Source organism: Planococcus citri, chromosome 3 (assembly GCF_950023065.1).
Source record: "Planococcus citri chromosome 3, ihPlaCitr1.1, whole genome shotgun sequence".
Taxonomy (NCBI): domain Eukaryota; kingdom Metazoa; phylum Arthropoda; class Insecta; order Hemiptera; family Pseudococcidae; genus Planococcus; species Planococcus citri.
Window position 1 is genome coordinate 13,537,302 of NC_088679.1, and position 25,558 is coordinate 13,562,859.

Genomic DNA, 25,558 nt, shown 5'->3' on the forward strand with positions numbered 1-25,558 from the left:
TTTTTTTTAAAAGGACTTCGTATTTCGTCTCCTACTATGACCACTCAAAATGAATATTCTCGCCAGTTTCCGTCTAGACCTACGATTTTTCTTCATGCACCTAATTACACATTTAGGTGGATCTTTAGCTAGAAATTTGAACCATATTCCACGGAGACTTTCATCTTGACTTGAAAATCACTCGGAATCAATTATATAGTCTCATGGTGTTCGTAAAGATGATGTATGTACCTATCTATTTAATATTCATAGAGCAAGTTTTGGCTGATCTTGATGTCTATACTTAGATTTTTTTACGTGTGCATGCCTCTTTCTTGACATAAATTGACCGGCCTAATTTGGATGCATGGCCAATAAATAGTGATTAGTGCTCGTTAATTACATTTTATTCTAGCTAATTACATTTAAAAACGAAAATACATATAATGCGCACCATGTACCAAAATTGACCTCGGTATTCCTTTACCTATACTTATTTAAAAATTTGTAATTTCAATTTACAAAGCTCCACCTTCAAAGTCGTTCAATTAGAGTATTAGAACATGGGCGTTGAAAATATTATGTTTTCTACTTACTTGATTTCGTTTTGTTCTACTCGATTCACGTCCACGTTATATTTCAGTTTTACTTTTTCGATCTAGGTATTGAAAAATAAAAATTATTTTGTAGGTATCTATTTGTATCTATGTACCTACATAGGTAGTATTTTTGCCATAGGCTGTCAAAGTGTCAATAAAAGTATACTCTCATCGTTATCAACATTGAACCATACCTTTTCAAAATATTCTTTTTGGAGATCATCTATCATTTCATCAAGTTGTAAATCGCCTGTCTTGACTTTCTCCTTCAATGTATCTTTTGGCAAAAAGTACACAGCGATACAAAAATTGAGTCGAAAAACGAGATTATTTCACTACGCATTAGGGTAGCTTGACTTTGAATGTACCTACTTACCTAGATTTAATATTTTCTGTTGAAAGTCAATTCCTTTAATTACTTTTTCGATGACATTTCGTTCGTTTTCCTTTACACTCTCCACTGCATCAGTAGAGCTGGATTGTGGTCCTGAGGTTTCAAGCCTGTGTGAAATTGAAGACTACGAATATCATATAATGTAATGTGATGCCTAGTTTCATCATCATAACTGTTCATTAAAACTAGAAAAATTGTTTAAAAGCTGCGTATTTGCTGTGTTCGAATAATCCTAGAAAAAAGCATTGCTTTGAATGCATGATTTCAGTTGTGTTAAAAGTCAAGCAAAAGAATTTATGTAGGTACCTAAGTAAGTAATTATGGAACAATTTGAGCAACGCCATATAATACATAATGTTCTGCTTGTTTGTATGCGTGTATGTGTTAGTGCGTACTTGTTTATACTTCTATGAACTTACGAGTAACACTGATTTAGTGGTTTGCATGCATTGGGACGCGATTCCTTTCCAATATAACTGCGAATACTAGACGTAACAGGTGAAAAGTAAACTCTAGTATTCCTCTCAGGCTTCCACAAGATGATGTACAATTTCGGTGCAAACAAGAAAATCAAAATTGTCAGAGTGTTAATCGAGGCGCATAAGTTCATCGCCAATATCTGTAAAAGAAAAAAATATATAAAAAATAGTCATTGATTGATATGATAGCTATGTTTTCAGTGCAATCGAATTCACAAAAAATACATATAGGGCAGCATACTTACTTTATTACTTGTATCAGTAGCAAAATATACCATGCTGAAAGCCACTGCTGTCACTACCGTGGCGTACATCGCAAAACCAATGCATTTAGTCTCGTTGAAATTTTCTGGTAGATTTCGTGTTTTGAACGCGTAATAAGTACAAAACAATATCAATAATGCCACAAAAGCGAATATCTTGATGAAAAATATACTATCCAAATAAAACATTCTCAAAACGAGGTCACTTCCTCTGATGTTTGGATCTGGATCATGAAATTTCACTGCGAACCAGCATATTAGTATTTCTATTCCGATTAATATCGAAGTTATGGAGACCTAAAATAAATAGGAGCATACATATGATTCACATTTGATTTTTTCATAAAATGGAATGCCTATCTACCTGCCTACCTAGCTAAATATCAACGTATTTTATCAAAGTTTACCTGAGCTTTCAGTGACACGTATTTGAGGTTCATGTTGGCGAATTTATGTTTGGATGTGACCAATAAGCGAGCAATGCGATTGGTTTTCACCAGCAGAGCGGCATATATCATTGTGAATCCTACCGCAGGTAGAATTTTTCCGTCTGGTGTTTTAAAGTTCGAGGTCATTGCCGAAATAGAGAGTGTAAGGTTTACCAAAATAATTCCCGCAAACATTACGTAACATAGCTCTCTGGTGGTTGACTTGACAGCAGGAGTATTCTGATACTTGACAAATACCCATATTACGATCGCCGTCAATGTGATTGAAAATGAAGAAATCCCAATAGATATCAAATTCTGGCTATCATTCCATTTAATTGGAAGTGTAAGAATCTGAGATATTGATATGCAGGCTGTATAATAGTTGTTTCAAGAATAATATTACTTTTTATTTCATGAGGATAATTAATGTAGGTATCGTAACTTTGACCCCCAACTTACCACTTTTGTTTTGATCTGGAACCGTACCTGATGAGCATTTGGTGCACGAAGTAATACTACCATTTGATACTTCAAAATCATCACACGCAACGCATTCCCAACAGCATTGGACGATCTCTACTTTCTGCGAGGGCATTTCTCAATTATTCACATTTCTCAAATTACTTTTTGCAGTAGGTATTATGGATCGATAAATTCACCATGAAGTTTCCCGCAGAACATTGTTTACTGCATGTCCGTTTCGGATAATCTTTTGAATACTTGAAATGTGTATAATTTATGTTTAATGTTCCGTTTATTTCTGTTCGATCTCCGTTATCCAAAACACGAAGTGTCGCATACTCTCCGATTTTGAAGAAGTCGCCCGAGTGATTTCCTATTGCTTTGAATTTGTGTATATCAAATCTAAAATAATTTATAACAATAATAAATTACTTATTATTTCTTGTTACTTCGATTTTATATTTAATTGCTGTTCTTCTTTAATCCTTTGGAGGTTCTCTAGGTTCCCATTTTGAGGAAACAAATTGCTTTAAAGGGTTGTAACAGGGTATCCTGCCCAATTGACAAAATCACGAAAAAGTTGAGCATTCAAAGGAAAATCTTGTTGGAAAATGAAAGTTTTAAAAAAGCTTAAATCCTTATAATTTCCAACAAAACAAATTAATATATGTACATAGATAAATTGGAATCTTTCTTCAAAAATTATTTAACAGCATGAGTAAAAAATCATTAACAAAAAGCACTTTTTGAAAATATTTTTAGAGAATTTTAATAAGGGAAAATAAACAATTTCATTGGTTCATTCAAAAAATCGTAATAACGACAGTAAAAAAGGCCGTCTGGCAGTTCACAAATCGAGCAAAAATAAAATCTCGATGAAAGAGATGCATTTGACCAAAAATGAAAAAAAACAAACGAAAATCCAGGCCACAAAGAGAGGATTTTTTATCGAGTCATAAAATCTATTGGGCTGAAATATGACCTTAAAATGGCGAAATTGCAAGCTTTAGTTGTGCAGGTAACTAATAATGAAAACATTTTTGCTTTAAAACATGAGATGTAGCGTAGAATTTTTTTCATTTTGAAAAAAAAAAATAAGTATTTTACCACTTAATCAGATGTTGGAATATGAAGATGAACATAGAGAGAAATATTGAGCAAAAACACAAATCCTTAGCGTAAACGAAATGGCACACTGAACTCGCAGATGTATTTTACTATCTCTCTTCGTGTTCATCTTCATTTTTCAACATCTAATTGAGTGATATAGTGCTGCAAAACTACAAAATCGAGCTAAAATAAGAATGTTATTTGACCTGATCATAAAACGTTGAAGACGTACTTATAGTTTTTAAAAAAAAATTGAATCCGACAAGTAAAAAATATTAGAATTAAGGTAATTGAATTTGAGCACAAAGATTGTATACAGCGGTTTTTGTATACTCCGGATTTCCTGACAATGTTTCAAGAACCATCCAGAAAAAATTGCGGAAAAAACAAATTTTTCGAACTACATTTAGGTATCTGTATTCATAGCGAGAAAATGCTTTATTGCTTTTGGCAATCATTCCGCTCTAACCAACCAAGTCTCCTAAACATTGCCTTATTTGCCTTACTAAATCAAGTCTTCATTTATTGGTACGTAATTGAAAATCCGTTTATTTCTGAGCTGGAGAACTTTTTGGTAATGTTGTGAAAGTCTGAATGTCAAAAAAAAAAAATGTTCATAACATTTTTTAAAGTCAAAAACCACTTTGAAGTCTCCTATTTTCGTGTAAAATTGATTATCAAATGCGATCATATTTTTTGTAATTGATATTTGTACCAAATGTCTCGTGAGATGTGGTGCACGGAGAGGTTCGATTTCATTGTTAGAATGATTTTGTAGGCGGTAAGATGAGTGCTTAGTTGCAAATCATTGCATTTCTTCCGAAATAGGTAGTTCGCATTTGTAAGTCTCGATGGAGTTCTTTGTTTCGAATAATGAAATCAACATTGTTGAAGAGAAATACAGAAGAAATATTTTCAAAATGCAATTTAAAAAAATCTGTGGATTGTGGGACACTGTTGACATCATGTTTGAAAAATCAATACTATAGGTACTAACTTTTCTCCTTCAGGTAGATGTCTGAATGAGCTAAATCTCAATTCTTCATTTAAAAATTCGAATTTGACATGGTCGGTTTTGAGAGCCTGTCAAAAAGTTGGATTTAATATCACAGGAAATATGTATATGTAAGTTGGCAACTTGTTTTTTTTTTTTAATTTTTGTTTTCATCGATGTGGAAAGAAAACTTACCGCAGATAGCCGGTAAGAAGAATCATTGGTATCTACTTCATTCAAAACATGGGCCATGATGTGAAGTGATTTAATAAGGTTGACCGTCGCTTTTGAATCATTTTTGTATGTGTCTCTATATACGCCTGAAGCGTGTAAAAATAAGAAATATAACATATCGTGATTCCACATGGTGTAACTTGGTAACCACGTATTACAAATAAGTATGAAGTTATTTAATATATAGATAGGTAAGTAAGTAAGTAAGTACATATATCATCTTGAATGTAGGCGTTTTACTTGCGGATGATCCTATGTACTTCATTTTAGAATCAAATTTTGCCTCGAAGTACCGTTCTCGGAATTCTTTGAGGTAAGTGTGTTTCGTAGTACTGTTCATTGACAAAGCTGTGTAGTAATTGTTGAATTTTTCATGGTATTGCGGGGTTGGTGTGACGTAATACAGTTCTCCTAAATCTGACGGTCAATTCACTTCGTTTCGCGCCCAGTATTGGTCCATACTCCTATTGTATGAATTCATAGAACAAAATGTATTTTCAAAGCAATATTAGTACCTACGTAAGTACCTGTTCTTGTTGCGACGTTTGTATTTATTCAATATTTACCAACCCTGCAATAACAATGTATTTTTTACGAAATATTTTCAACCAATTCTTTAAATTCTGGAGGTGTTCTTTTTCGCAATAACAAATTATCACGTCGACTGTTTTATACGTGTATTCCAACAGATCTGCATCTTTGATGTAGAATAATTTATCGTCCTGAATCATATTGTTGAACTTAAGCCATCTATTCATTTAATTTATTTCATAACTCGAAGTTACTGTTCATAATCATATCAAACTGACGTGAGTCTCGTCATTTCAATCAATGTCATCAAGTAACGATTCAGAAATTTGAAAAATCCTGGAATTTCATTTTTGACGCAGTGTCTTTATGCCGTGAGAATTTGGGTTAGAAATGATTGAAAGCGATCGTTTATTGGCTTTTTTGCACATCAAAATGATTTAAAATACTGGAAGGTAATGAATCAAAAAAAAAATTGAAATTGGCAAAAATTATTAAAAAAATCGGCACCACTGCGTACCAAAACGTTTCCCCAGTTTCAATGATATCTTTCGATATCAATTTATCATAGTTAATGCGAAATGTCTGCCGAGAAAATATTTATTTCATTCAAAATATAAGCGATTTGCAAAATTTGAACATTTTGGCCCATTCAGAGCGATTTTCAATTTCTGGAGAAATTTGAATCGTGGTAACTACCTAAGAAAACAACCGACATGCCAAATGGTCGAATGCTGATATGAATGTAACGACAACGAATTTGGTTAGGTGACAAAACTTTTAGAAAATTTGATATCCTCGGAATTTTATTACCGGTCGTTGCATTTGAGATTATTTGCATATACGTAGGTATTTCAAGGTATCAATTCGTTGAAAAACCAACTTACCGGACAGAAACGATAGTATGTAGCACTTGCACAAACTTCATGACTCATAGCTAATACTTGCGCGCGTTTCTTGAAAAAATCTGCCATTGGAGAGAAATTGCAACCTACGAAAATGCAAAATTGCTGGATTTAATCCAAAAACTGCTGAAAAATCCCCATTTAATAGGAAAAATTTTAAAAATACGTAGTTTAACTCTTGAATTTTTAGTCAAAGGGCTGGGAAAAACTTGCTGAGTCTGCAATCAGATGTTTGAGAATTTGCGTCCCGCTTGATAATTTTTGTTCAGATTCAGGCGACGGTAAGGTTCAGTTGATAAACTCACCATCATGATATATCGCAATGTATTTCCAGTTGAATTGTTTCAAAATTTCAAACATTACTTCTGCTATGAAAATATGACCGGATGTTAGCATGATCAAACCAAATGGGTGACCATTTTCAATCTCCCTCTCATCTTCAATTGTTGCCGGTGGTCCTGAATAGCTAATTCGTGGGAACCGTGGAAATGATTCGAAAATCGTGTCGTATTTAAGCTTTGTTAAATCATTTGTGTAGATAACGCCAACTGTTGCATTTTCAGCATACACAGGCTCCACCTGTAAAATTTCAATTTCAGTAACGCAGAATTTTCTAGAATAATTAATCAAGAAGGTACATAGATATATTTTGTATGTAGGTAAATAGCTGTTACCATCAATTGCTTGGATAAATTTGTAAGATATGTCAATTCTGAGATCAGTTGACCGCAATTCTCCATTACTTCAATTGTTAAGGTAAAATTTCTTGAAAGTGTGTCATTTCTGAAATTTACACACTTATGTACATGTTACACCTAATATCAAAATCCGTTTGAAAAATTCATCTAAATAAGTGGTATAAACTTTTCAACAACGAAAAAACGTAGTTTTGAAGTATATACAACCTAATGCTTGCCTGAACCTACATTATATTTTATTTACTATTCGCCAAAATTTGCAAACCATTGTCTGTGTGAAAATTTATTTTACTTACTGTTCTATCTCGTCCAAGGCATAGTATAAAGCTTCCACGTTTTGTAAAGCGTCTTCAAAAAATTCATTTGAACATGTAAGTCTATCCGAGTTCGGTTTAGAAAGTGGCAATATAACTGCTACTTTAAGTTTAGGTTTGTTACTTCGCTCTTTTGAAAGTTCACTGTCACAATTCGCGTTCTTCAACGAAAATAATGATGCGAAAAAAATCACCGAACACGTGAAGCGATTCCGTTTCATGTCGATTAGTGTACTACATATAATGATCTGAACATTTCCAGACTGAATGCATTTTTCATGAATTTATAGCGAACATCTCTTTGATTTTTATCTCAAAACATATCATTTTATACCAAAAAAGGGGAAATTTCGTTGCATTGTGAGAATGACTATAGGTTCAGGAAAACTAAGTACCTACTCATTCGTGATAGTGAAATTTGTCTCTGTCATTCACTTTCCAACTCGAATTATTCGAAATTGCGATATTAGTTTGTTACCTATCAGTAAAGATATCGTATCGTTTTTTAAACCCAGCATCCGTCCACGTTTAATGCAGGTTTTTGTAATTAAAATTTCCGCTTTGCGGTAGCATAAAATTACTATCGATGGTTGAAAGAATGAAAATATTGCTAATTGCGAATTCATTGCTTTCGCTAATGTGATCTCAACATACCTATGTATGTACATGGACCTATTTCTTCCAATAAGTAACATATTTTGTTTGTTGAAAAGTCGACGTAGATGAACATAATGTACTATTACTTACCTAAGTATACCTACCTATAATGTACATAGATATGCTTGCATCTTAGAAAAAAGAAACATCCTGTGACTTGCGAATGATTAAAATTTGAGAATATATATTCACCTATGCTGAAATACCAAAGTGGTACCCTGAAGCATTTCAGGCTGCATCAGCATAAATCTTTATTTTTGTACGTCTTCCGCAAATCTATTGCAACAGTAGAAATGAGATGTTCACTTGCACATTTTCAAATAAAATGTACGAGTACGAGTTATTTGAGTGGAAGGATTGAAGGAGAATGAGTGAATTCTCTATGAGCTATGTCATTGGAAAAAGAAATTTTTTTTTTTTTTGGTAATCATTGAAACCTAATTTAGATTGGGAAAGAGGAAACCCAGTAAAAAAAATAATATCGAAAAAACCTCATTTCGAAAGCGTCACTAAAAATAATTAATTTCAGAAATACTGATGAAATTTTGTTACGAAGTTTTCGTTTCTTTTTTTTTATTCCACGTTCTCTTTCGTTCACTTTCGTAGTAGTTTTTTTTTCTTTTATGAAACACAATTGAAATAGATGGAATTTTTAAATTTATTACAAATGTTTCTCACAAAATTAAATATAAATTTATTCAAATGGAAAACAATTGAAAATAGTTTTCGCGACTTTTTTAATTTTCATAGACTGCGCGACGGTAGTACGAACGTGGCGAAGTGCTCGTAAATTCACTTTTGACGACAGCAATTGTGTTTTTTTACGATTATATTTTTTTTTCATCCACTGCCGACAGCACCCCTTCTACTCTTATCGTTTTTTTCTTCTCTATCTGCAGCTCGCTGTAGTATAGTCGCTATGTATGAATGTAATTTTCGTTCATGTGAGTTTGTGTATTCAAAGTTTTAGAAGTGCCCAGTATGTTTGCAGGATTTATGATTATGCTGCGAGGGGTTGAAGGAGATGGATTCAATGTACTGGGTGGGATAGTTGATACCGAATATGTCACTGAGCAGTGAGCTCATAGAGAAGGGTCCGAGATACGATAATACAACGCTTGTTACATTTTTTTCCTCTACTTTTTTTTTCATCGTCGCTGCTGTTATTCGTTTTGACTCGTATAGCTAGAGAGATATGAAAACGGACGTAATTTTTTTCCTCCAAATATGGCTGGAAGCGAAAAGCTGGACGTTTCCGAAGATGATATTCGATTTATGTGCAGCAGGGCGACGGCTGGCTTAAAATATGCGTTTATTTTTGCATTCACCCATTCCAATCCGCCTCGCAGCTTCGGAGGTCTCGTCGACCGTCGTTGGTCGTCTTTTTAAAGCATATCTTGTTCGACCAGAGCGCAGCAAATGGTGCGATGTAAAAAACGAGCCGCTCAATTTGGACGTTGCTTTGCTGTAGGGTGATCTGGGGTAGAGGAAAAAGGCATAAAAGAAATTTAAAAGTTGGAAATGGATTTGAATATTCATGTATGTGATTTGTAATCAGTTTTAATTTTTTTTCCTCCAAAAGTGATGAACTTGGAGTATTTATTAATTTATTGTTTTTTCCGAGCAATTTCAAAAATTCTCATTATAAAAAAATACCGAATTTTTCAATTTTTTTACTTTATAAATTGGGTGTATTTTTATTTTTATTTATGCTTGTCCAAAGTGAAATGGTTATTAAGTATGTAGGTACCTATTTACATCCTTATCGTATTTTTTTTCAAAACCGTGAACGTATGTATTTTTAATTTATGATGTGAAAAAGATGAGTCAAAAAGTGGAAATGGAAATTTCATATTTCACCACTCGCTGATAAAAATTCCACTAAATGTTGGTGGGACAATTGGGACATGGAGGCGACGACACGTGCGGTGAGATTACGTCGTGAAATTCTTTCTGTATCGAGTTTTGCAAATAGTATGTATCTGATAAAAATTGCAAATATCGTGTATTAAAATAAAGCAAATCAAAAAATAATGGTTAAGGAATATACCAACAGCGTAGTAGTCGACGAATATAATACGTTGGCGTTGCGTTGGGGTATTTTACGAGTACGGTACAGGGTGTTTCGAAGGGTTGATTCTTGACTTGAGCTAGGGGAAAATTAGGATAAGTTTCGGAGCTGGAAAATTTATTTAAAGAAAATATTATTTAAGTTGGGTTGGGCATTTCTTTTCAAAATGCCGAATTGTGTGGTAAAAATTGAATAATTTGAGATACAATTCGAAATTTCGTGAAGCCATCTTTGACCTCAAAGCTTCACCTGAAGAAAGATAGATTGATTGAATTTGAATTCAGAACAGTGAAGGTTTGCATATTTGAGCTAAAACTGACCCAGCAGTTTTAAGAGGGGGAGGAGAAAGTCAATCTCGAATTTGAGATTGCTCAAGTTGAGTGATTTGTACGGTTCTAATTTTATCACCCTTTTTCAGAAAAATAGCAATAAAATTGGCCTAAATGGTCATATGACAGCAATTTTTTAGTTTGAAGTGAAAGAGAGACGTTTTTTCCTGTTTAAAAATCCATTTCGTAATTTAAAAAAATGTTTTTACCGCTTCTTGACCAGTGAAAAGGGGAACCCACTTGGAGTTTTGATGAAAATATGTATTTGAATTTTTCGCAAAATCTTGACCAATTTTGATACGTTGTACGACGCTTTCTCAGAAAACTTGAAGATCATAATCAATTTGAAGCTAGTTTTAGTCAAATTTTTTGAATTTCTCGCCAAATTTTAACTCATTTTGATAGGTCACATGACACTTTTTTCAAGAATTCCAAAAATTAAGCTCCAATTTGAAGCTCAAATTTCTGTAAAAATGCGCAAAAAAGTTTTGATCAAAATTTTTGAATTTCTCGCAAAATTCCAACTCATTTTGATGGGTCGCATAACACCTTTTTCCAAAATCCCAAAATTCATAATCCACTTTTGAGCTCAAAATTCTTGAAAAATGCTCACAAAAACTTGTCTTGGAAATGATCAATTTTTCAAAAATTCCAAAATTATTATGAATGACCCAATTCTGAGCTCAAAATTTAAAAAAAATGTTCAAAAACTGTTTTCGTTTAAATAATTGAATTTTTTGAAAAATTATAACTCATTTTGATGGGTCTTGTGACTAGTTTTTCAAAATTTCGAAAATTTTGATTCAGTTTTGTGCTCCAGATTCTTGAAAAAAATGCTCAAAAAAATTTTGATGGAAATGCTCGATTTTTCAAAAATTCCAAAATTTATAAATGACCCGATTCTGAGCTTAAAATTCTTAGAAAATGTTCAAAAAATAAAATTATAAACTCATTTTGATGGGTTGTGTGACTCTTCTTTCAAAAATTTTGGTTCATTTTTGTGCTTAAAATTCTTGAAAATTGACCAGAAGAAGTCTTGATGAAAATGTTGATTTCCTGTTAAAATTTTAATTCATTTGGATTAGTCGCATTTCACTTCCTTCAAAAATTCCAAAAATTATAACCCACTTTTGAGCTCAAAATTCTTCAAAACTGCTCCAAATGAAACATTTTCGTTGAGATATTTGAATTTCTCGTGAAATTTAACCAATTTTTATTGGTCGTATAATATCTCATTTTGTAAATTTGTGGTTTTTATGCTGATTTTCCTCTCCCTCCCTCCGCCCCTCATCACATTGTCGTATTATAAAAATGCAAAGTAGGTCTTTTCTGACTTTTTTGTGCCACAAAAATACATTTTGGGAAGTTTGAAATTTTACTAAGATTAAAATTACTACTCATACCTTAATGAAATTTTTCGTGCTTTTTGAAAAGAGAATTTAATTGAATGAAATTTTGAAAAAAGTGAAAAAATAAAAGTTTTATACAGAGCAAAAATTTATTCAATTTGTCGAATTTTAAGAAATTTTCAACACTTTAAAAGTCAGTAAAAATACCTCTTCCAGCGGATTTTTAAATTTTATAATTTTGGAAAAATTTCTCTGAAAATAGGCGAATGCAATATTTTTATGACACTTGTGATTTGTTTGATTGATTTAGATGTTCACAATTTTCCAATCCCTTTCAAATTTGCAAGAAATTAAATTTTGTTTGTGTGGAGGGGGGGGTGTTGGTGAAATTTGACTTCTTTTTTTAGAATTCTCATAAATAAAAGAATCTTCTTGAATCGAATGGTTATTATTTCGAACGGTTTTATAACCTCCAACATCATAAAAGAGTTTTCACCCCCCCCCCTCTCAAAATATCATCTTTGGAAAATTTGTAAAATATGAAAAAATCTAAAAAAAAAAAAAAAAACGGGTACCGGACAAAATTGAAATCACTTTTGAGAATTTGTGAAATCAAAACTCGGAAATGGACAAAAAAAGCTAAAATTTTCTTTAAGATTCTCAATTGGATTTTTCTAAATCATCTGGTTACAATTTCGAATCATTCACTCCATTTTAAAGCCTCCAACATCAGACAAAGTTTTCAAAACTTCATTCCTGTGAAATTTTTTGGTTCTGGAAAAAATTCTAAAAATCATCAGAAACTTCTAAATAACTTGAAATCATCTTTAACCGTTCGTGAAATCGAAAATGGTCCTGTATCTTCCTCAAACAGATCAATTTTTTTTGTGCGTGTAAAGCCAGATTTGAATTTTCAAAAATTTGAAATTTATTTCGATTCAGAAAACCAAGATTAGGAGTTTTGAATTTTTACTGACAAATTTTTAAACGCCCTTTCAATTTTTCGGTTCCATTTTTAATTTTTTTTTTGAAGGGGAGGGGGTATTCATAAGTAAAAATATGAATGTACGTACTAGTAGTATCTTTTCTGATATCCCCCCCCCCATTTCAATAAAAAAAAGAAGGCTGAAGGGGGTGGTGGTGAGAGTTGAACATTCAAATCTTGTAGCCTTTGCAATTTTGTACATTTTATTTTTTCATACTTACTAAGTATTTATTCCTCTCTCCCTTTCCATCCCCTCCAACCCCGTCGATCTACTTTTTTACTCAATATTTCTTGATATGTAAAACTGATCGCATTCGTTTTTCTTCCCATCGTACTTTTACGCACACCCTGTACCGCGTATATTCTTTGATATTGTGTGGTAAAACGATACTTGTAAAATTTTACGATTTAATTTTGATATCGTATATGCTTTTTTAAGAGACGAAATTCTTTGCTCGGCGAACATTAAAGTATCGTCAAAATACAAGTCGCAAAAACGGTTCACGAAACACCGAATGATGAAGAGGAGAAGGGAGGAAGCAACCTACATAAATATATGTGCTCTGTATGGAAAGTACAGTACACGTTCGCTATACGGATATTTTCTGGTATTTCCTGTACGATTTCTTCGTATGCATTTCCATTATTGTACCTCGTATCATGGATGTGCTAGTGGATTTTTTTTTTGCATTTTACGTACGTGTATTTCATGGGGACAGGTCCCGGCGATAGTGTACTTAGTTACGTGCACATAGGATGGGACAGGATGGAAAAAAATGAGCTCATATTAGATATGATACGACAACGGTCGTACTCCGAATACGATCGTATCTACGTACGTACATAATATTCGTGCTGTATGTACGATGGCAGCATATTCTCTGGTTAGGAGAGGAAGCTGGGGAGATGAGTTGGATATAGTTATGTATCGGTATGTGCATAATTAACCCTTATGTGTAGGTAGAGGTATGAGTATAAGGTAATGTATTTCTGACTCAGTGAGAGAGAGATTAAGAGAAAAGGGAGAGGATCCCTGGTAATATGAGTTATAGCAGAAGTACCTCTACCTACGTATGTAGTAGTGGTAAAAGGAACTCTCGATGCTGATATTACGAATACATATACCTAGTACAGTACCTACCACGAATATGTATCGATTTTGTCATTAACCTTCGGCAGAGATAAAACACGTCGTCGTATAGCTGGAATATCTCTGACTGTGTCGGTGTGTACGAGTATGCTGTATACACTATACGTATTACGTACGTACATATCGGTGATTAATTTGAAAAAGAGTCGAGTGCTGTGGAATAACAAGACGATACCACGTATACGATACGATACGATAGAGACCGAAGTGAAGGGAGGTAGAACGCCCGGAAATTTCGGGTAATTTTTCATATAGTTTCGTGTTTACTGGAAAGCAAAGTATACTACGTAAAGGAAAGGAGAAAAAAATACGACGACGATGAGAGAGAAAGTGTGCGAGAACATGGTATGGTGATAAGGAAAGGAAGGGTAGGGTACATACATACGGTATAAACTAACGTATGGTGTATGATTGCGAAGTAGTAGATATAGTTTTGCGAAACAGACCGGGTATAAGAGGATGCCAGAGGGGAACGATATATGCGGAAAAAAGCTGCATTCGTTTTCCCTTCTTTTTTTTCTTTTTTTTGAGGCTAATTTAACTTGTTAGAATTCTTGAAATTCCTCTAAGAACGAATCGTAGTATTACTGATACAGGGAGTGAGAGAGAGAGAAAGTGGGGAAATGTCGCGTGAGGCTTTCTTTGTAGGGCTCGTTTTCGTATTTCGAATTCTTAATGTAATTGAAATTCAGACCGATTTTTATGGCGCGCCGCGTACTATTTTATTGTGACGAGATGGCAGAATATTGTCGACGTGGTAGGATGCCAGCCCACGTAGCCGTATGTATAACGAAGTTTGATAAATCTTGGTGGCTTTATATAGTGTAGCTGCTCTACTGTGTGTAGAGGGGCATGGGCGCGGCGGTGCGGGGTGTACTTTAAATTTGATTTACGAAAACGAACGTTTAAGCAGTTTGGACGGATTGCCGGAGTAATAGTGTGTGCAGAAAAGTATAATGATGGTGTAGTTTGGATGTGTTTGAAGATTGTGTGTTTGTAGGATCGGGTATGAAATTATTTGAAAATTGAGAAATTTTCAAATACATATATTGAGGGGTCTGCTCGTTCTTATTTTCAATTTTTGAGATCATTGGCTCCCATCCTCTCAAAATTGTCGATTTTTTGAAGAAATATCTCCTTGAAATGTCTCTCTTCTACTTAAATTTTGAGAAATGGTATTAGGAGCTCAGTTGTCGTTGATCATTCATCGATTTTATTCATTTTCTTACCAAAGCATGGGACCCACGAAGAGGTAGCTTCCGAAAAAAATTTCAGCTGCTCACATGAAAAATTGTAAATTTCAAGAGGTTTTCAATTGTCCAAAATGGTCTAAAAATTGCATCAATAAAATTGATGAAAAACTACATAATTAATTATAATTTCAGAAAACCTTATTTCTAGTCATATTTGAATTACCATCGTAATTAGAATCTGAATTTTGATATGGATAGATGGAAAATTGGTATTTTTGGAGGCCCAAATCCCCCCCCCCCCACAAAGTGGTACATATTAAAGGCACAACGATAATGAAAATATGATCTAAAAGGAAGATTTTTAATTTGTAGTTGTTCAATTACACAATTCTAGGTTTTAGTGTACATATTTACAAGATAATAATTTTCTTCTCACCCCCCATCCCCCAATCCGAACCAAGCAGTGGGGGTATTTTATAAACAAAATTATTTTAAAAAATTTACATCTTAAATCTAGAACTATGATTGAATTATTTTCCAACTTTATCCCTAATCTGGAGGGGAGGGAGAGACGATGGACTCTTGACCATCATCCAACCAACTTTAAAATAAAAATTATCAGCTTCTTGACACCAAAAGTCACCTTAATAATGTCATAAATTTGAGTCAATTCATCTCTTCTCAGTTTACCAGTTGTTGATTCAAAAGCTAAGAATTGCTGAGACAGGCAGGTCAATGACCTTGACAGGCCACACAGAAAGACAGAAAACTTTAAAAAACTAGACAGCCGGGTCAATAACCCTTAGAAGGCAGACGGATGACCATGATACGCTAGATAGGTAGGGCGGTGACTTTAAGATGTCTGACAGACCGCTCGATGACCTTACAAAGGCAGACAAGTACACAGACGACCTTGGAGAGCCAGAAAATCTTGGAAATCTGAACTGAAGGGTCAAGGACCTCAAAAGAAAGCAGATATATGACCTCGGGGAGCCAGACAGAAGGGTCAATGACCTTATGAGGCCATACATGCAGCCAAACGACATTGAGAAGCCAGACAGACAGGTCAATGACCTTAGAGAGTTATGTGGACAGACAGACAGACGACCTTGAGAAGTCCAACAAACAGGTCAATGATCTTGAGAGGCCGCATAGGAAGGCAGACAACTTTGAAAAATCAGACAGGCGGGTCAATAACCCTAAGAAGGCAGGCAGTCGACTATTATATGCTACACATGTGGGTCAATGACCTTAAAAGACCATGAAACCGGGTCAATGACCATAAGAGATCATAAATTCGGGTCATATGGCCTTAAGAGGCCATGAAACCGGGTCAATAGCCTTAAGAGGCCATGAAACCGGGTCAATGACCTTAGGAGATCATGAAACCGGGTCAATGACCTTAAGAGGACACAAAACCGGGTTGATGACCTTATGATGTGGGCAGATATGTATAGACATAAGACTTTGGAAATCCAGATAGAAAGGTCAATGACCTTACAAGATATGCAGAATAGACGAGTCAATGACCTTAGTAGGCCAAACAGGCAGACTGGCGATCTTGAAAAGCCAGACGAACGGCTCAATGACTTTATGAGGTCAGATATTTGAGTAGATGACCTTGGGAAGTCAGTATGCAGGGTCGTTGACCTCATGAGGCTACACAGACGTACAGATTGACAACCTTGGACAGGCAGACAACCTTGAAAAACCGGACAGACCGGTCAATTAAACGATACACACGCTTATGGCAACATTTTCGCTCATGATGGGAGTGGAAGGGAGGTTTTTTCTGCGCTGATTTCCATATCAAGTTCGCGATGGCTTTATGAGCGATCATGGCGAAAAACATATTCATTTTCTCCGATTTACTCGTATATTCAAAATGTTTCTAGAGATTATTTTTGAAAAAAAAATTAATTAATTAAAATTATGAAAAGTTGTCAATGGAAATTGTAAAATTCAGAAATCCACTGGAGGTTCCAAAACGACTAAAAATCACTGCCAATTGATTTGAAAGCTCGAAAACAAGTTATATAAACTTATCCATTTTTAGCATTTCAAGTTGACTTCTTCGTTGGCCACAAATTTCTTACATTTCATTTTTTTCTCAAAAATTCTTCATTTCTGGAAAAAAGTACCTACCTTTGAATTTTTGAACCAGAAAAAACATATTTCGATCCACTCCAAATCCTCACTTTAATTATTTCCAATCGTGTGTACTTTTAGAGTTGAGTTTCCTCAAAACAAAAAAAAAATGAAATTTTGGTGAAAAATACCAAAAATGGTCTTCAAACACCTTTTTTAAAAAATTAATTTTGAGATGATGTATTTTGAACACTTATTCTCATTAGTCATTGAATTTGAATTTTAAATAATATTGTCATTTTCTTCTCAAATTATCTTATATATAGTAATTCAAATTGAGCCTCTTGTTAAATATTTGTTATTTGTGGTGAGGAGTAATAATATTAATCCTAGAAATTCTTCAAAGAATTTGAGCTAAATATGCCTACTTATTATTATTTCTTTTTTCTAAAACCGACTTACTTAGGTATAAAAGAAAAGTAAAGTCACTAAAATGAATGTAATCTTATTGAAATGAACTTGACTCCTCAAAGTTAGTTCAAACAACGAGAAATTGAAATTAAAACACCAATATTACATTATTTTGATGTACCTAATTAAGTCATATTTTACAAATACTTAATGAACCTTTTTTTAATTTCTGTTACAGAATTTAGAATTCCAAGATAAGAGATACGGTATTCAAAAAGAAACGCTGAGACGAGAAGCAAGGTATCTCAGGAGAAAGCTCGATCAACTGCAGGTGAGCTGTAATGCAGCAGCAGTCGCAGCCGGATCGGCCGCCATGAAGCGAAGATCGATATCCGAATGCTCGGCATTATCTTCATCCTCTAGTACCGTTTCCTCTTCGTCCGTTTCTGCTTCGTCAAGTTCTTCGTATTTGTCAATTTCTTCTGGGAACAATTCGTCGCTCTCATCTAATTCTGAATCAGGTAAGATGCACCAATTTATTCGCATACGTAACTTCAATTTTCGCGAATCATCTTACAGCTGTGTATTCTTCTAATGAGAATAAGTCTGAAAAAAAAAACACCAGTTAAAATATTTCTTTGGGTGAAATAGTATCAATTTTTCGATTATCGACATATTTCGACAATACTTTTTGTTTTGCCACGGGTTAATTTCGACCCATACACGCATTTCCAACTTCCTCGTACGGTTATACAAATGCCAAAAGTTACCAAAGTGTCTTCAATCTCTCACAGGGAATACTTACTTCATGGTCGGTCATTTCTCTACTATGACCGGTCTCACCCCTTCGTTCCGGGTTTTCGAGTTGTTTTTCTCGCCTACACCGCATACAGAAATCATCCATCAGAAGAATAATATTCACTCCGAAACGAAAACCAAACCCTCGCTGTGAAATTCGCTAAAATTACCACCGCTCTGCCCAACACTGCTCTCTCGATCAAAAAAGAACTAACCGTCACGAACGCGGCCAAGTTGAAAGTTGAGTCAGGTCATTTGTCTCAACCGTCGAAGCATCCATTAGAATCGGAATGTTACCGCCGGCGTAAGGGTTCTGGGGGGTTGAGGGAGGGGGAAGGGTTCGGAAAAACGACGGCGTGTTTTCGATAATTTGTGGGAAATTCACCGGTCGTCGAGCACACGGCAAAAAGCGCCGAATACCGACGCGGAATCGCTCGTGGTTGCAAAGGCCGGACGAGGGAGGGGTAGGAAACCTTTTTGGGATTGTTTGTTTGCGGCCGGCTGCTGTGGTACGCGTGAGACGACGATGGAATATTGATATTTTTCTTTCGAACAGATTGAAACGTGTTACGATTTATGTTCGAATGACCCCTACCTATACTTACAGACGAATAATCGTCGGAGCTGTGTATGTGTAGTAATGTTTTTAGAGTAGATATGCGTAGGATCTGTGAACCGGGGGGGGGGGAGGCTGAAAGGAATCGTTTTGAAGGCAATTGATGAGTTTGGTGAGAAGTTGGTTACTCGTATGGTATAAGTAGAAGAGAAGCACGTGCTCGAGTTTACGTACTGTATATATACGGTGTATGTGTATAGCCCAAGGATATAGCTGTTTCTGGATGCTAAGGTATCGCTGCCGCCGCTTCATTCACTCGTTCCAGACAAGCTTTAACGTTTATTATACTCTCGAGAAGGGGTGAAAGTAGAGAGGGGTGCAGGGAGAAGGAAATGAAAAACGAATTTAACTATCAAGCGAAGCGTGTATTTATAGTCGATGCCCGAAAGGCATCGTTGCGAACAGGTAATTTAAATGTGTTAGTTGCTGAGGGTGCAGGGGGGAGGGTAAGTGGTGGTAATATTTGGCACCTTTGATGGGTTGGTTTTCCTCCGAGGGTGTATGTTGTGCGTTTTATTCATTTTCTGTAATTATTATCGAATGTTGTGTTGATTAGGAATGTCTGCTGTGGGTGTAGGTCCTTGGTGAGGTTGGTCAAATGTTTTGATTTCTCAGGGTTTAAAACAAAAAGTGATTGTTATGGCTTGGCTGAAATTTTTTCAAGGTTCATTCAATGCTCTTGGGATAATGCGGGAGTTTTTGACCTGTGCGAAAAAAAATTTAGAGGATATTCAGAAATGAGGTTATAAGAAAAATTACAAGTGCCAAATATGATTTTTTTGAATTTTTGACGTATTATTTCAAGGGAAATTCCATTTATTTCCGATAAAAAATTAATAAAAATTTCAAAGTCTCGGCGACTGACTTATGAGTTTTCTGATTTCAAAAGTAGGTATCTTGAAAAAGATGTAAATTTTAGTCATGATTGACCTATGTGAGACTTTTTCAAGTCTGGGGCATTCAAAAATTCAATCAATTGGATGCTCCAAAACAATTGCACTCAAAAACAAATCATCTAAAGGCTGTAGAAGTGTAGAACGCAGACAGCTTGGAAATTCAACTAATGTATTCGAGTGATCAAAAAATATAATTATTATTTATATTGACAAAAATTTCAGCTTTGCTCTTCAGTTTGATGAAATTTTGATTTTTTGGGAGAGCATATTGCAAGGAACACATTTGTTCAAAAATCCATTCATTTTAGTAGAAGAGTGGCCCAAAGTAATTTAAATTTTTGGAAACCTCAGATTCAAATACTAAAGAGGGAGGTATCTCAACCCAAAGAACAAAAAATTTTGAACCTAAGAAAATTAGAGTTTCTGCAAGGGAACGCAATCACCGTGATCCAAAAAACTATGCAGATCTCCAGCGTAATCGCAAACAAAATTGAGCTTTTGGAAATTTTCATGTGGTGACTTTGCACAAAATTCATTGAAAATTGAATTTCTCAGGAACGGCCGAACCGATTTTTATCAAATTTTGAATTTCACAACTTTATTAAGCTACCAGTCGGACATTTCGACATCATCATCAAGTTCCAAAAGCTCAAAGCTTCCAAGTTTATCGAGTGACAACACTTTTTTTCAAAATTTTTCAAAAAAAACTCATTACCTAGAAAACGGATGAACCGCTCTTGATGAAACTTGAAATCTCACAAAGCCTCCACCATTCCTAACGAATCGTTTATTAATACCGTGGATCTGTTTTCAAACGAATTGTTTACACGAATTGATCAGTTCTTCAATTTAAGAATCAATTCGTTCGCGAATGAATCACCAAAAATTCATCAATTTGTTCGCGAACGATTAATAAAATGATTCACTAAAAAATTCAATTCGTTCATGAACGAGTCACTTATACAAATCAATTCGTTTGCGAATGATTACCCATAAATTATTCAATTCGTTCGCGAACGAATCACTAAAAAATTCAATCTGTTCGCGAACGAGTCACTTAAGTATACGAATCAATTCGTTCGCGAATGATTCACTAAAAATTCAATTCGTTCGCGAAAGATTCACCAAAAATTATTCAATTCGTTCGCGAACGAGTTACTTATACGAATCAATTCGTTCGTGAATGATTCACCAAACATTATTCAATTTGTTCGCGAATGATTCATCAAAAATGATTCAATTCGTTCGCGAACGAGTCACTTATACGAATCAATTCGTTTTCGAATGATTCACTAAAAATTATTCAATCCGTTCGCGAACGATTCACTTATACAAATCAATTCGTTCTCGAATAATTCACCAAAAATTATTCAATTCGTTCGCGAAAAATTCACCAAAAATTATTCAATTCGTTCGTGAATGATTCACCAAAAATGATTCAATTCGTTCACGAAAGGTTCACCAACAATTATTCAATCCGTTCGCGAACGACTCACTTATACGAATCAATTCGTTCTCGAATGATTCACCAAAAATTGTTCAATTCGTTTGCGAATGATTCACTAAAAAATTCAATTCGTTCGCGAAAGATTCACCAAAAACTATTCAATTCGTTTGCAAACGAGTTACTTATATGAATGATTTACCAAAAATTATTCAATTTGTTCACGAAAGATTCACTTTTTCAATTTGTTCGCGAATGATTCACTGAAAAATTAAATTCGTTCGCGAACGAGTCACTTATAAAAATCAATTCGTTCGTGAATGATTCACCAAAAATTATTCAATTTGTTCGCGAATAATTCACTACAAAATTCAATTCGTTCGCGAAAGATTCACAAAAATTAATAAATTATTCAATTCGTTCGCGAATGATTCACTAAAAAAACACAATTCGTTTGTGAACGAGTCACTTATACGAATCAATTCGTTCGCGAACGATTCACCAATACGAATCAATTCGTACTCGAATGATTCGCCAAAAGCCAAAAATTATTCTATTCGTTCGCGAACAAGTCACTTATACGAATCAATTCGTTCTCGAATGATTCACCAAAAATTATTCAATTCGTTCAGGAAAGATTCACCAAAAATTATTCAAGTCGTTCGTGAATGATTCACCAAAAATGATTCAATTCGTTCGCGAATGATTCACTAAAAAATTCAATTCGTTCGCGAATGATTCATCAAAAATGATTCAATTTGTTCGCGAATGATTCACCGACTAATAATCAATTCGTTCGTGAGTAATTCACCTAGAAATCAATCAATTTGTTCAATCGTCAATCTAAATGTTTTTTTTTTATTTAAATTTCATTTTCAAAAATTTTCCGAAGCTGTAAAAAATAAATTTTTGCTGTATAGATTAATGTCTTGCGGCCCTTTTCCTTCCCTGAAAATCAAATTTTTTGTCCTCAAGGTAGCGTCTATTGATATCCGTATCCATATGCAATCCCCCTTCTCAGAAATAAATGTTGAAATTATAAATTCAAAGACTCCAAGCATCAAATATTATGAATTTATATTTCAACTTAGGACCTGTCTGTGCCACGAGGGGAGATGGAGGGGAATGAGCCACACCATAAACAGTCTGTAAGGCTATCAAAATATTACCTCCACAAGTTAAATCACCCCACTCGACTCGGCTCCGAGTTAAATAACGTAACGGGGGCGTATTATAGTATCATATACAAGATAAGCAACAAATAAAAATAAAAAATAGTTGGTCCTTCGTTATTTGGACGCACACCATAGTATACACATCGCGTTGTGCAGTAAAAGTATGTCATAAGCGATCTTAACGATCGGTCGTTTCTTTAATAGCAGATATTTGAACAGAAGACGCGCGTGCATCGAGAACACGAGTAAATTGCAAAAGTGTATCGATGTTATAAAAGCACCGGACTCAAAACGACCGTCTCTCTTCTTGGCAATTTCATTATATGTATTATAGGTGCCTTATGTACAGCTACACATGATGAAATGAGATACACGCTACATATATTTTCGCCAGAATACCAACCTACAGGTTGCTAAAATTTAACAATCTTATACGGCGGAATTTTACAACCTCCGAATACTCGTACTCTACAGTTTACACGAAATTAACCCCTCGTTCTTTCTCTATCTGGTTTTACATTATAGCAAATATCAAAATAATGAATTTTGTTGGTGTTCTACTATTCTCTCCGAATGTAGGTAGAAGCCAGAAGGTCTGGGTACGACTTGTTTCGTCATCATTTCGCCTCATTCAACGAAGTCATTTGTTCGAAATGTTCTAAACCTAATTACTCGACTCTTTCGGAAATTTGCAACGAAAATACGAGCATCCTGTTTCATCCATAACATAGAAAATCATGTACACAACACACAACGATTAACACACACCGTGACCTGGTATACGCATATTTTCCTTTTACAGTAGGTATACTACATAAATGGAAGCTGAAAAAGTCGTAAAGGCTTGAAAGTGCAATTTTAAAGAGCCTATTTCAGTCAGGCTGCTTTTAACTTTAATACGAATAAAGAGCCAGCGCGATAAAAATTAACAAACTGTATAGATTTTCAACCTGTAATAGGCTTTCCTTTTTACTTTAACATCGTCGAGCTATTTTTTTTTTTTTTTTTTTTCAAAGTGTGAAATTACCAACTATCGTCGGTCAATGAACGTATAATACGAAGTATAGGAGTGAATTAATTCTATACTTAAAGTGATTATGACCAACAGAGGTATCATGGTGAGGAGGACCGAGGACGATGAAGCTGAAATTGATATTACGATGATGGAAACGACGACGAAGCGATAAATTAGATTATGAAATTTGTAAAAGTTTGTTAACAGGTATTTAAACGCTAAAGAGAACCGAAGTCGTAATTTTCTCATCTAAAGAGAACGAAATTATGCTTTTTGAAACAGTTCACAATACTTTTTTTTAAAACATTGAACATTAATTATTTCAAGAGGGAGGAGGAGGGGGGAGGTAATACAAATTCATGATAAATTACTTCGAGATGTTAGAAAACGAACATTTAAAAAATTGCTGGATGATAAATTATTTCGAAAAAATACATTTTGAGAACCCCTGGATGTGGAATCTAAAAACAGGAATTTTGTGAAGAATTGTGTTACTTTTTTAGACGTGTTGAGTCGGTTTGAGAAGAGAAGAGCTAGAGCGATATTCATTTCTCGTTTGAATAGAAAAAAAATCATAAGAAAATCCAAAAATGTACCATCAAACAAAATTCACGAGTTGAGTTTCATTTTTTGATTCTTGAAGAATTTTAAGAAATTATAAAATTCGACCCATTTCTCATTTCTCTGAAAAGAAAAAAAAGAGGGAGCGAGTTTTGAACTGATTCGAACGATTTTTGTAAAAATAAAATACTTAATAAATTTCATTTTTAGATTTTTTATTTTTTTTATTTTTTCAAAAAATACTCGAATTAGCTGTATTTGATTTTTTGCTTTCCAAAAAAAAAATGACCGACAGTTCAAATTTTATTCACAGCCCAGAAAAACCTGATAAAACGTGAGAAAAATTTTCAAACTGGACTGAAAAAAATCAAAGTATCTGAAAATATTCCGATGAACAGCACTTTATGCTTACTCATTTTCCTGAAAAATTAGAAGGAAGTGGGGGTCTGGGGTTATTTTTGTACAGGATAAAAAAAAACTTCAAAAATATGCTGCATAAAAAAAGATTGAAACGAAAAATTTTTGATTTTTGACTTAGGTAGGTAAATATTGCTCGTTTGTGGGAAAAAATAAAGGAAAGGAAAGGATTTTTGGATTGGACAAAATAAATCAAAACATCCAAAAATATTCTCAAGAGCGAAATTTTTAGGCAGAATTTGATTTTTTGATTTTTAAAGCACCTGTCTAAAAATGTAATTTTGAAAAATGTTGAAAAATTCTCAGAAATTCAAATGTGACAATTTTTTTGTTACTCCTCCCTCCCTCCCTCCCTCCCTCCCTCCCTCCTTTTCTTCCTTCCAACCCCCCCCCCCCTCAAAATAAGCAGATGGGAAGAATATGTATTTTTATGGGACGACGAAGCAAAATCAGCAATATTCCAAAAGAGAAAATTTAGGTGCTGAAATTAATTTGGAGTGGGAGGAGGGGGATGCACTGGATGGAAAAACCCTGGAAAACATTCAAAAGTACACCACAAGAAAAAAAACTTAAACTGAATTTCACTTTTGGATTTTTTAAAAATTTCTGAAAATTTCAATTCGGTTAAAAAAATGTAAATTAAAAAAAACAAACATTTTTGAAATTCCATTTTTTTTTTGATTTTTAAAAAGTCGAAGATTCGTTTTTTTTTCTTAAGAGTGATAGATCTAGTGTAGGCCTATTTCAAGATGTCAATTGCCATTTTTGACCGAAAGTGACCCAACGGCCCCCACATTCGATTGTAGTGAAAAATCATAGTGAATTTTGTTAAAAAGTTGGATACAAATTTTTTTCTTACTGGGACTTTGACGACTCCCCAACAAAAAATTCTACATCTCCCACTTTTCACCCTCCTACACCCTTGAAAACGTACATTTTGACATCACACATCATTATAGTCAAATTTTGAATTTTTCGCTGTTTTCACCCCCTTCATCCCCCAATATTCACCC

General features: G+C 34.3%; 2 protein-coding genes across 4 annotated transcripts in view; one reads left to right on the plus strand and one right to left on the minus strand.

Moving 5' to 3' along the window:
- The window catches only part of LOC135841105 (max dimerization protein 3-like), an 835,585-nt gene that overhangs the window by 759,339 nt on the left and 50,688 nt on the right, over positions 1–25,558 (plus strand). The window contains exon 5 of the mRNA XM_065357911.1: positions 17,862–18,144. Coding sequence (XP_065213983.1) covers positions 17,862–18,144 — 283 coding nt within the window. The remainder of the gene's footprint in view (positions 1–17,861; positions 18,145–25,558) is intronic.
- On the minus strand, positions 377–7,673 carry LOC135841100 (metabotropic glutamate receptor 1-like). 3 transcript variants are annotated; one of them, XM_065357903.1, is made up of 14 exons: positions 7,373–7,673; positions 7,053–7,161; positions 6,684–6,957; positions 5,186–6,464; positions 4,907–5,031; positions 4,715–4,800; positions 2,805–3,009; positions 2,605–2,728; positions 2,122–2,516; positions 1,697–2,011; positions 1,392–1,591; positions 955–1,079; positions 773–855; positions 377–637 (listed from the first exon to the last, which is right to left on the minus strand). In XM_065357903.1, the coding sequence occupies exons 4-14, from the start codon at positions 5,283–5,285 to the stop codon at positions 572–574; spliced, it is 1,824 nt and encodes a 607-aa protein (XP_065213975.1). In that variant the 5' UTR covers positions 5,286–6,464; positions 6,684–6,957; positions 7,053–7,161; positions 7,373–7,673; the 3' UTR covers positions 377–571. The 3 variants fall into 3 exon arrangements, with proteins under 3 accessions (XP_065213975.1, XP_065213974.1, XP_065213973.1); XM_065357902.1 differs by having other exon boundaries at positions 5,186–6,957; XM_065357901.1 differs by lacking the exons at positions 6,684–6,957; positions 7,053–7,161; positions 7,373–7,673 and having other exon boundaries at positions 4,907–5,285.

What these genes read in the sequence shown, in the direction of transcription:
- LOC135841100 (XM_065357901.1), bottom strand. Translation starts at nt 5,158, where the DNA reads ATGTACTTACTTACTTACTTACCTATCTATATATTAAATAACTTCATA. An exon ending in CTTCTTACCGGCTATCTGCG is followed by an intron (nt 4,801 to 4,906) that starts GTAAGTTTTCTT and finishes ACTTTTTGACAG; the next exon opens with GCTCTCAAAACCGACCATGT. An exon ending in GTTCTGCGGGAAACTTCATG is followed by an intron (nt 2,729 to 2,804) that starts GTGAATTTATCG and finishes ATGCCCTCGCAG; the next exon opens with AAAGTAGAGATCGTCCAATG.